The 10723-nt window shown below is 47.8% G+C and overlaps 3 protein-coding genes and 1 non-coding gene across 5 annotated transcripts; 2 read left to right on the plus strand and 2 right to left on the minus strand.

Annotated features, from left to right (window-relative positions):
• Positions 1–2593: 2593 nt before the first annotated feature.
• Positions 2594–5157, minus strand: b4gat1 (beta-1,4-glucuronyltransferase 1). Its single transcript, XM_067261626.1, has 2 exons — positions 3815–5157; positions 2594–3642 (listed from the first exon to the last, which is right to left on the minus strand). The coding sequence occupies exons 1-2, from the start codon at positions 4913–4915 to the stop codon at positions 3451–3453; spliced, it is 1293 nt and encodes a 430-aa protein (XP_067117727.1). The 5' UTR covers positions 4916–5157; the 3' UTR covers positions 2594–3450.
• Positions 5158–5687: 530 nt separating this feature from the next.
• On the plus strand, positions 5688–5769 carry trnas-gcu (transfer RNA serine (anticodon GCU)). The gene has a single exon. It is a non-coding gene; the product is annotated as a tRNA-Ser (tRNA).
• A 155-nt stretch (positions 5770–5924) lies between these two features.
• Positions 5925–8401, minus strand: pfdn2 (prefoldin subunit 2). Its single transcript, XM_067261845.1, has 4 exons — positions 8292–8401; positions 7612–7700; positions 7022–7145; positions 5925–6787 (listed from the first exon to the last, which is right to left on the minus strand). The coding sequence occupies exons 1-4, from the start codon at positions 8370–8372 to the stop codon at positions 6599–6601; spliced, it is 483 nt and encodes a 160-aa protein (XP_067117946.1). The 5' UTR covers positions 8373–8401; the 3' UTR covers positions 5925–6598.
• Positions 8402–8523: 122 nt separating this feature from the next.
• Positions 8524–10492, plus strand: nit1 (nitrilase 1). 2 transcript variants are annotated; one of them, XM_067261844.1, is made up of 7 exons: positions 8524–8580; positions 8677–8754; positions 8999–9229; positions 9356–9459; positions 9536–9672; positions 9882–10007; positions 10118–10492. In XM_067261844.1, exons 3-7 carry the CDS (start codon positions 9000–9002, stop codon positions 10385–10387), a joined length of 867 nt encoding a protein of 288 aa, XP_067117945.1. In that variant the 5' UTR covers positions 8524–8580; positions 8677–8754; position 8999; the 3' UTR covers positions 10388–10492. The 2 variants fall into 2 exon arrangements, with proteins under 2 accessions (XP_067117945.1, XP_067117944.1); XM_067261843.1 differs by having other exon boundaries at positions 8559–8580; positions 8656–8754.
• The last annotated feature ends 231 nt before the right edge of the window (positions 10493–10723 follow it).

The raw sequence follows: 10723 nt of genomic DNA on the forward strand, positions 1-10723 counted from the left end.
TGTCCGTAATCACATGCAAAGCCAATTAGGGCTTGTTGAATCTGCCTTTCCAGTCAAGTGGTTCCGAATGAGCTGTCACCGTAGGAAGCTGTGACATGTGACCGTACATGGCATGCATGAAGCCCCCTGATTGGGTTAGGTCGTTTAGACAGCAGTCAAACATGCTACGTTACACCATCAGCTCGTTGAAGCGATGTCCTCCAGTCCTCTAGGGTCACCGACCCTTTGGCTCCCCTCTCGGTAAGTGACCTGTGAAACAGGAGCTCCAAATTCGATGTTTCTCCACTTGATAAAATGGACATCTTCCCCCCTACACAACCCACCCCATCTTCCTCCTCTTGTGTCTCCTCATCCTCCTCTCCCTCCCGTTTGCTCCTCTACCTCCTCATCCTCCTCTCCCTCCTGTTTGCTCCTCTACCTCCTCATCCTCTCTCTCTCTCGCTGTGCTTCTCCTCTTTCCCCCCGCTCTCCTCCTCCTCTCCCTCCCCAATCCTCCTCCTCTCCTTCCATACCTCTCCTCTGTTCCCTCTCCATCTTCCTCCTCTGCTCCCCCCCTTCCTCCCCCCCCTTCCTCCTCCCCCCCCTTCCCCATCCTCCTCTTGTGTTCTCCTCAACTAGCGTGCGACTAATCTAGACGTTGAGGGGAAGGCCTCCTGCCAGTGAGTGCTGGCAGGACAGCACTAATTGCTTGTGTCGTAAAGCTCCCTGACCCAAATAAGCTGCGTTCCCCAAAGCTGCTGAGATAAACCCCACTTTACCTCACCAAACCTGCTTAATGCCTCTTCTTATCCATGCTAGCCCCCCTCCAGCCTTCTGCCACTCTAACACCCTGGAGGGGCGGACTGAGCGGTGGGGGGGGGGGGACGGAAATGGAGGGAAAGACCTGGAGGGGGAGAGGCGTGGAGGGAGAAAGGCGTGGAGGGGGAGAGGCGTGGAGGGGGAGAGGCGTGGATGGGGAGAGGCGTGGAGGGGGAGAGGCGTGGAGGGGGAGAGGCGTGGAGGGGGAGAGGCGTGGAGGGGGAGAGGCGTGGAGGGGGAGAGGCGTGGATGGGGAGAGGCGTGGAGGGGGAGAGGCGTGGAGGGGGAGAGGCGTGGAGGGGGAGAGGCGTGGAGGGGGAGAGGCGTGGAGGGGGAGAGGCGTTGAGGGGGAGAGGCGTGGAGGGGGAGAGGCGTGGATGGGGAGAGGCGTGGAGGGGGAGAGGCGTGGAGGGGGAGAGGCGTGGAGGGGGAGAGGCGTGGAGGGGGAGAGGTTAAGGAGGAGTGGTGGGACTGGGAGGAGGAGGGAGAGGATACGGTGTGACTGCTCATGAAGCGGCCAGAGGAAGAGGGATGGATAGATAAGAGACAGACCAGACAGATAGTAGATAGATAAGACAGACAGACAGGTAGATAGATGGATGCTTTTCTCTGCGTGCATATCCACCTTGTATGTTTCTCAGCCGTACTCATTCTGGCTTAGCCACAGCACACACTGACCGTCCGGTGGCTAACCTTACACGTGACACACACAGATACACAGCGAGCAAACTGACTTCAAACCAGCATCTTACTCCTCCTTTAGAAATGTGTAGAAGTGTCTACAGAATATCTGGGAAACCGTGAAAAAATATTCTACTGGGCCCCTTTTATAAACACGTAGTTTTCAGTCATGTAATCCCTGCATACCGTAACTTTTATACTTTTCTGATACATTTACCTTTACATTTAGTCATTTTAGCAGACGCTCTTATCCAGAGCGACTTACAGTAAGTACAGGGACATTCCCCCCGAGGCAAGTAGGATGAAGTGCCTTGCCCAAGGACACAACATCATTTGACACGGCCGGGAATCGAACTGGCAACCTTCAGATTACTAGCCAGACTCCCTCACCGCTCAGCCACCTGACACCTGACACGTGTCCTCTCTCTCCTCTGCTGTCCTTCAGTTTCGCCTCAGATCTGTGTCTGGCGTGACAGCTCAGTGTCCACCTTTGGCCTGATCATAGTGTAGTGAGATTAGGAGACGCTTCGGAGTTCCCTCCTATGCATAGCTTAATTACACAACAGGAGCTTTTAATTGGATGTGGGCCTGTAACACGCCAGAGACCAGGTGTCACATTCTTAGAGGTTTAGAGGACTGGACATATATAAACCTCTGAGACATGTTGTGAGCTTCTGTCCCGCTGTTTAGTCCCAAAGACTCAGATACAACACTTACAATTTGCGTGTTCTGTGATAATCCCGTCTGTCTGCTGCCATATGTAACGTAGGCGAGCTTAGTTGTAGGTCCAGTGTGTCTATGAAGATTTAAATTGATTCTCGAGTTTGAATCTAGAGTATAGAGATACTAAGGTGGAAGGGTGAGCTGAAATCATTTTCACACCTGATGAAAAATGTTTGGGAATTCAGCTGAAGGACTCTTTACTGCTCATTATAGAGGTTTGGTTTTACAAGTGCCCCCTCTAATGGACAAAACATAAAATAGCTCTGGTGACACTGAGACTGAAATAAGATACAGGAATGACAGAAAATATCAGTTTTACTTGTTTATTAGGAACCCACACATATGGAATCATTCAAACATCTGTTTTATTAATATAATTCTTAAATAACTGCATTCTCAAAATGGGAAATTATGGTATTTTTATTAAACCACAAAATATTACACTCTAATAACAGTGTGCAGATAATGCATGAAAAATTCACACCAAAATAAAATTTTACAATATGTATTATTTGTTGAACAACATTTGTGTTTACCCAGTTTATATTCTTCTGCTACAGTCACTTCTGTGGGTCTACATAGTCTATCAGTAGAACACTGCATTAATAAAAATCCAATACATATGAAAAGGAAAGACGTTTCGAATGGCACCTGTAACACTTGACACAAGTAAAACAACATAACGTAAACGTTTATAAATAAAAGCATTCCTTTGAAAATTAATCAGTAGTAACAAAAAGTTGTCATCGATTTGATAGCTTAGCCTTCTACTATTGCATATATACAACTTAATTGTTTTTCAGTCTCATGTGTGGTATAATACTATAAAACTATTCTTCTGAAATACTGTACTTCTTGTATTAGCTTCCAGTGGAGTGTCATAGGACAGCTTATGCCTGGATATACTCTGACATAGGGGAGGGGGGCGGTGCCCATCTTAAAACAACACTGTAGAATCAGTGTGCGGTAATCTGACAGAAATGTGTTGGGACTTATAGAGAACAGGCTGTTCAACACACTGAAAGAAGACGTTGTTTTGTTATTAGTGTTTTTGTTGCCATCTAGTGGTTCATCTACTTGGATTGATTGGCACATTGTGTGTGTGTGTGTCAGTGTGTTTGTGAGAGCAAGAGTGAGAAAGCACTGAAAACGGTTCATGTTCTGCAGTCTTGCATGGTTGTAGTGGTGCCAGACCAGATCTGCGTAGGAGGGGGCGGGGTTAAGAGGAAGGGGGGCGGGGCTGACCCCTCAGCACCGTCGAGGCGACGACGGATACTTGGTCTTCAGACCCTCCTTGAAGCTGCGGAACAGCAAGCGGTTCCGTCGGTTCTCCTCGTCCTTCTTGGCGTGGAACTCCCCCTGGACCTTGAAGCCCTGGTGCACCACGAAGGCGGAAGTCAGAACGGAGAACCGGTAGCCTGCCACGTGGAGCTCACAGGCCTAGGGGGGAGAGAGTTATTTATAGATATATGTATGAGACAGGTGGGTGAGATGAAAATCAAATGTAATTGTATGCCAGTGTTCCATTTTGCCTCACCCTGACACACACACACACACAGCCAGTCCTACACTGTCCTGCACCCAGGACACCCTGGTTTAGACGCCTCCCTACCTGGCTGATGCGGTTAAAGCCGTACTGCCTGAAGCTCTCGTCGTACAGAGGCACCCTGCGGGGGCCGATGTAGAAGGGCTCCCAGGGGTCCGTCCAACTGAGCGTGTAGGCCACCTCCAGGGGGCCCGCCCCCCGGGCGTGGCGGTTCACCCACTGGGAGTAGTTGGTGGGGGCCTGGCATCGTGGGCACAGCTCCTCGTAGAAGGGTCGCACCTCGCCTACCTGGTAAAGCTGGACCAGTTCCGACTTGGTGGCGGGCATCTTCCTGGTGTGTCGGATCTCGAAGGCGGGCATCACGAAGACCTCGTCCAACAGGGGCTCGCGCCTCGTTACCATGGCGAGGAACTGCGGGTGCAGGTCGGCGCTGGGCACCATGTCGATGTCGAGAACCAGGATGTAGGATGCTTCCGTGCCGCCCCGGGCCACGTTCCGAAGGAGGTTGTTGGGGTAGGAGACGTTGCTCCCAATGGCGTAGTTCTTGAATTGATCCCTGTGGGTCTCTAGGCGGGCAAAGACTGCATCGCAGTCCTCCAGCCCCAGAAAGTGTTCCCGGTCCTGGTCAGGGAAGCTGGCCATCTCCCCCGAGTGACACACCAAGTGGAAGTCCACCAAGGATTGGATCTGGGGGCAGAAGGTGCTGAGCGCGTAAACCAGGGCTGTGGCAAACTTGGCATCTTGTCCGTGTGCAAATATGGCCACCGACAGAGGGTTTTGCCAGCGTTCCAGGAGAGAGTCCAGGTGATGTAGGTTGTTGATGGTCGTGTGCGTTGCCAGGGCCAAGATATTTGCGCTGGGGTCCGCTCCTGGCTTATGATTAGTCGAAAAGTCGCTCTTGATCAAGTTCTTGTACACGCGGTATTGTCCGCTGCTGTCGAAGATCCCCCCCGTTGACAGCGAGTACCTGAGGTGTTCCTTCCGAGTATTTTTCTCCGGGTTTCCGTTTCTCTTGCCAGAACCCCCGAAAAGTTCGGAGAAGCGGTACCGTTGCTGCTTACCGTGCAGCCTTGACAGAAAGGACAGATAGATCATCTGTAGGAGCGCCACTATCAGTAGAGCGCTTAGCACTACCTTGAACACCGAACATTTCTTGGAGAAATGCATTCCAGAAGGCTAACTACATACAGACTGTTCGGCAAGTGAAGTCCAGTAACCAGCTAGCTGGCTATCTATCTAAAGATATGTTTGGTGTGGGCTAGCCATATTATGCTAACATAACATGTAGCTGTCGTTGTGGACATGGAAGACAATAGGGACCAGACCTACTGTTGGAATACATTGCAATGGTGTATGGGTAACGCTGCCACGAGGTTCGATACGATTATCGATAGAAAAATGATTGCCTTCTTCATATCTGAGTGTGTGTGCTTCCGTCAGGCTTCGTCCATGTCATATCAAAAACACTGAGCTAGGCTGGCTATTGCAGCGCATGTCCTCAACACTTTTACCGTACCGAACCATATAGACGGGCATGTTTCACTTCGACAGGGGTAGTTATTTAATTCATGTTCCGCGTAAACACGAACGTTTGAAATAAACAATTTCCTGGTAGTATTGGAGGTAAATGATACATTTACAAACACTTTTTTACGCTGTCAATTTAATTAGCGTACTCCTACAAAAACTCTTCCATCCCGATCTGGAAACTACTAAATTCATGGGCCGAGGAATTGGACGGAAAACACAATTCCTAACAAATTCCGAACACAATCCGTACAATACCGAACACATTCCGAACAAGTTCTGCCTTAACAATGGTGGCTTACCCTCCAGGAATTGGACGGCAAAGACAATTCCAAACACATTCCGAACAAGCCCTACAATCTCCTGTGTTTACGGTATAAAAAGTCTTCAATCCCGCTTTGGAAATTCATAGGACGAGGTGGCCGAGTGGTTAAGGCGATGGACTGCTAATCCATTGTGCTCTGCACGCGTGGGTTCGAATCCCATCCTCGTCGACACTTTTCCACCCTGTAAGTTTTTTTAAATGGGACAAATTATTTTAATATATTTATCATTTCACGTTTTTTCATAGAAAAGTTGATATAGGTAAATTGCCGTTCTATTTCAAGTGTTTGTAACACTACTATATAAGAAAATATGAGGATGCAACCATTTTGCAGTATTGTTTAATTCAAACATTAACAAAAACAATTTTTCCACATTCAACTACATGAACGTTGTGTACAGTGCATTTCAGATCCTGGGCAGCATTTTGTGCCATCAGACATAGGCTACCCTTTTAGCTCATAGGTCAGATTTACAAACAGTGGGTCCAGACAAAAAAACGTTTTTGATACAGAATTTCCAATGAAACTGAACCGTAAGGCCTCAGAATAATTATAAACCTGTTTCAATACCGCACTACTTATTTTGATGACGAGAGCAATCATCACATTCATATCCAAATGTGTTTTCTACAAGACACGAGTTATGTAAACATTCCAAAATGATAAACTGTTTACAGTCATTAGACACAGTGTTTACAGCAGCTAAACACATACAAGGCTTATAGATCCATTTCAATATGATGACAATCGGTGAAACACTGCCTTTAAAAGGTTTCTCTCAAAACAATCACAGAACAAACCAGTCTAAACAAAAAAAAGCCTTTTATTTGAACCTAAATCCAATGTTCTCAAAACCCGATCCCATTAGCAAGACATTTGTGATGTTCATGCATAACACTTGGAAATCCCCATCCTTTCAAAATGCTGTCTAGGATCTGTACTGATGTTGCATGTGGCACAATTTCCCTACATAACCAAATGCTTCTAACTGCTAAACCTATGAAACTAGAACACCAGCCCCGCCTTTAGACCCGCCCCCTTCGCTGTCCTTATCGGCGGATGATGCCGATTTGCCCTGATCCTCTCCTTCTCCCACCAATCGGATGTTGTAGCGTTCCCTGTACTCTGTGAGTTCTCGGCCCTTCGTCTGCATCTGTGTATTGAGGGACTCGACGATCTTCGAGATCTGTACAACAGGGAGAAGAAAAATAAGAGGGAACGCCATGAAAACGTAGGGTTACAGTTGACAGTTTCTCGTCACTGAATCAACCTGACCACCCAGCCCAGGGGAAACCCAGTCTGGCAGTGTCTGGAGTGGACTTTAGGCTGCGTAGCTAATACTGTCGGAGGAAGGCCATCTTAAACCCCAGTGCGTTTGAGTAGCGACAGGCAGTTCAGCGTGTCGGCGTTTCAGTCCCACCTGTTCCTTGTTGCTTTCTAACGCAGGTAGAACCTCCTTCACTGTCCTCTCCACCAGCACGCCCCCCACCAGCCTGAAGCACTTCCTAGAAGGGTCGACGTCTTTCAGGGTTTCGACGACTAAGCTAGAGAACAAAGGCAAGATGTAAAAGGTGAGAGCCGAGCAATCAGATCTACATTTACATTACATTTAGTCATTTAGCAGACGCTCTTATCCAGAGAGTACAGGGACATTCCACCCGAGGCAAGTAGGGTGAAGTGCCTTGCCCAGGGACACAATGTAATTTTGCACGGCCGGGAATCTATACGGCAACCTTCTGATTACTAGCCCGATTCCCTAACCGCTCAGCCACCCCCTCCCTAGATCTAAAGCGAAAGATCAGTTTCAAGCAATCTGAGACTTATTAGGTACTTAATACCAAGTATCCTTGTCTTGTTTATGTTTGCACAAAAAACATGTGAAGGTAATTTATCTAGCTTTATCTCAAACATTGCATTGGGTGAAGGGTACTTCTTTAGGTGCCTGTCTTTGGTAGCAAACTCTGAGTCTATAAGAGGTGTACCAGATAGATACATAGGTAAAGGTGTTACCTGTGCTCGTTAATCTCCATCTCCAGTTCCGTAGCCTTTGAGGCCATACTGCGCTGCTCCTGACGCATTCTCTGAAAGGAGGCCACAACCTACACACACAGATCTGATCACAATCTTACACAGATGTGACTCATTGTATTTCTCTGTGGCCTAAACATGTTTTCTAGACGTAGCTTTGTCTGTAATGAACCCAACGTAGAGAGACTAAACACATTTTATCTGGATTGATTTGTCATCTAGATTGACGCTCCTGTGCGGAGCCAGGCTACGTTTTGAAGCTCTTTGCCCAGGCAAAAATAGCATATTTGCTTGCTCAGCACCAAGTCCTGGCCTCATTCTTATAAATTCGACAGTGCGCGACTCTGATCTTATGCACTTAGAACCATGTCACACTGAGTATTTTAAGGCTAATTGAAAATCCTGTAGCATAACACAATACATAACATACAAATTGCATTCAAGTAGGTATAGTAGCTTGCTAGCTACTAGAGTGGTAAGACGCGTACTGTACTGTAGCTAACTGACACGCTAATAGGAAGCACTGAGTGATGATGGCGATAGTAGCTAGCAAGCCAACTGGCTCAGTAACTGAATGTGTGATTTGACATAATCGGCCGGTCATATAGCAATTGAAAAGCAAGCAAACGAGTAATTTAATATTTTGCAGAAAGGTAGGATACCTGTTCGGCCGAGGGCCCAGACGGTTTTCCTGCGGTACTGTTAGTGGGTTTGCCACCCGTGCTGCTACTGTTCGCTGCCATCTTGGAAGGGTGTTGCTAGAGTGGGGAAGCTGAGGGCCCAGACTTACTGTCTTGAGCTGTCTCATGTGATTGCCTGAGAAGAAAATCCTTCATGCTATGGACTGACTGCATAGCGATGTTTTGCCGTTAATCGAGTGTTTTTCCTTGTGTAGTAAATGGCAACATTTTTGCCGTTTTGATTTTTGAAGTACAAAACCAGGAGTTCAAAGTAAGTGCCTGTTGGTCTCGGAGAATTAATATGACAGCTTGAACTTCGTGAGAGATACTGTTTTTACACCAGCAGCAACTCAATGCTTGCGCTCAGGTGCACCTTGAGAATTCGGGTGAAGCAAGTGTGCAGTCGGGCGTCTTCAAGATTGAGCTGCATCCGACTTCAACACACGTAATTAGCCAAATAATACAGATGCATTACATTTTGTTAGAAGTGAATTGTTTACAACCGCGTAACAACATTCCAGTTCAAAGTCTGGAATTTTAGGCCAGTAACTAATTAACCCGCAGTTAATTCTTCTTCTAACGGATTAAATACTTGGTTACAGACCAATTTAACCAGTTATATTTTGCTTTCAGGACTTATCAGCTCTTTATCCACGTTTGACCTTTTCTCTCATCCCGTCTTACTCCAGGATGTCGTCCTCCATTCCAGTTGCAGCTGTGTGCCAGGTGACAGCAACCCCAGACAAGGAGGCCAACTTCTCCGCCTGCAGACAGTTGGTGAAGGGGGCTAAGGAAGGCGGGGCCAGCATGGTGTTCCTACCAGAAGGGTTTGACTACATAGGCTCCAGTCGAGACGAAACGTTGATGCTGTCTGAGAGTCTTTCTGGAGATATCATATCCCGCTACAAACAACTGGCCAGGTATGTACCAGTTACCATAGCCTACAGTGGCCTAAGTTATGGACAGAGACGTTCTAGAGTATTCCGTGCAGTTTTTTTCTGTCTGTTCTGTAATTCTCTGATTTCCTTCCATTCTGTCCCATCCAGTTCATTGGGAGTGTGGCTTTCTCTTGGTGGATTCCATGAAAGAGGACATGATTGGGAGGCCGACAGACGAATCTATAACAGTCACGTCATTATTAATGATCAAGGTATCACACAAACACACACACACACATAAACACACACACACACACAGGCACTCACACATCCTCTTTATGTCTACAGGTGAGATTGTGTCAGTGTACAGGAAGTCCCACTTGTTTGACGTTGAGCTTCCAGAGAAAGGCGTATCCCTGAGAGAGAGTACCTTCACCATACCTGGACCGTCCCTTGTCCCCCCTGTACAAACACCCATTGGCAAGGTCTATTCCTCTCTTCTAGCTCTGTGTACATTGTTGGAACGACAGCACAAAAACCACCATAGAAATGTAAACAGAATCTGTAGTTAGTTGTTCCCTTCCGAGTCCAATGCAAGATTCTAGAATGTACACAGTAGAATCCGATTGGAAATCCCACATTCTAAGTCAACATTCTAAGAATTGCCCTCCCTGTCTTCATCACTGGGTTCCAGGTTGGACTGGGCATCTGCTATGACCTGAGATTCCCTGAGCTGTCATTGGCCCTGCTGCGGCAGGGGGCGGACATCCTGACCTACCCATCGGCCTTCACTGTTGCTACGGGAACAGCCCATTGGGAAGTGAGTAGAGTTAACAACACACTTCCAACCACTCCAACTCCCACACACTACCACCCCAAGGCCCTATTTCCACGTCATAAGACGAATCACACATGTCCTTCCGCCTCCAGACATTGCTCCGCGCCCGGGCCATCGAGACGCAGTGCTTCGTCCTGGCGTCCGCCCAGGTGGGCAAGCACCACGAGAAGCGCTCGTCGTACGGGCACGCGCTGGCGGTGGACCCCTGGGGGGCGGTGATGGGGGACTGCGGAGGGGAGCAGACGGGCATGGCCCTGGTGGAGGTGGACCTGGAGAAGCTGAGGAACACCAGGAGGAAAATGCCCGTCCAGCAGCACCGACGACACACCGGCTTCTACTACGGCTTAGACGAGGAGCAGTAGCCACAGAGGCCTTTTTGTGTCTTGCTGGGTTGCCGTTGTAAAAAAGATTATGTTCTTAAGTGATTTGCCTGGTAAAAGTAAAATAAAGAAAATGAACAAATTCCAGAGTCAACTCAAACACTGAAGCTGTCTACACGTAGCTTACTGAACGACTGAGTGAGAAGGGTTGTGACTGTCAAGCTTCCTCTAAGATGCTCTTTCTGGGTCTTTCTTAGTACATGGGCATGATTTTTATTTTGCTAAAGGGAAAGTAAAGGCGACCGGGAACTTTCCTTCTTTCTACTGCTTCTGCCTGAGGCAACACTACTGTCACTTGTCATTGAACTGAACAGTTGA

This window comes from Osmerus mordax, chromosome 23 (assembly GCF_038355195.1).
Source record: "Osmerus mordax isolate fOsmMor3 chromosome 23, fOsmMor3.pri, whole genome shotgun sequence".
Lineage (NCBI taxonomy): Eukaryota > Metazoa > Chordata > Actinopteri > Osmeriformes > Osmeridae > Osmerus > Osmerus mordax.

Coding starts and splice junctions, on each gene's coding strand:
- pfdn2 (XM_067261845.1), bottom strand. CDS start 8,372: ATGGCAGCGAACAGTAGCAGCACGGGTGGCAAACCCACTAACAGTACC. Junction 7,701..8,291: donor CTGGGCCCTCGGCCGAACAG/GTATCCTACCTT, acceptor CTGTGTGTGTAG/GTTGTGGCCTCCTTTCAGAG. Junction 6,788..7,021: donor TAGAAAGCAACAAGGAACAG/GTGGGACTGAAA, acceptor CCTGTTGTACAG/ATCTCGAAGATCGTCGAGTC.
- nit1 (XM_067261843.1), top strand. CDS start 8,663: ATGCTTGCGCTCAGGTGCACCTTGAGAATTCGGGTGAAGCAAGTGTGC. Junction 8,755..8,998: donor TGCATCCGACTTCAACACAC/GTAATTAGCCAA, acceptor GTCTTACTCCAG/GATGTCGTCCTCCATTCCAG. Junction 9,230..9,355: donor CGCTACAAACAACTGGCCAG/GTATGTACCAGT, acceptor TGTCCCATCCAG/TTCATTGGGAGTGTGGCTTT.
- b4gat1 (XM_067261626.1), bottom strand. CDS start 4,915: ATGCATTTCTCCAAGAAATGTTCGGTGTTCAAGGTAGTGCTAAGCGCT. Junction 3,643..3,814: donor GCTTTAACCGCATCAGCCAG/GTAGGGAGGCGT, acceptor TCTCCCCCCTAG/GCCTGTGAGCTCCACGTGGC.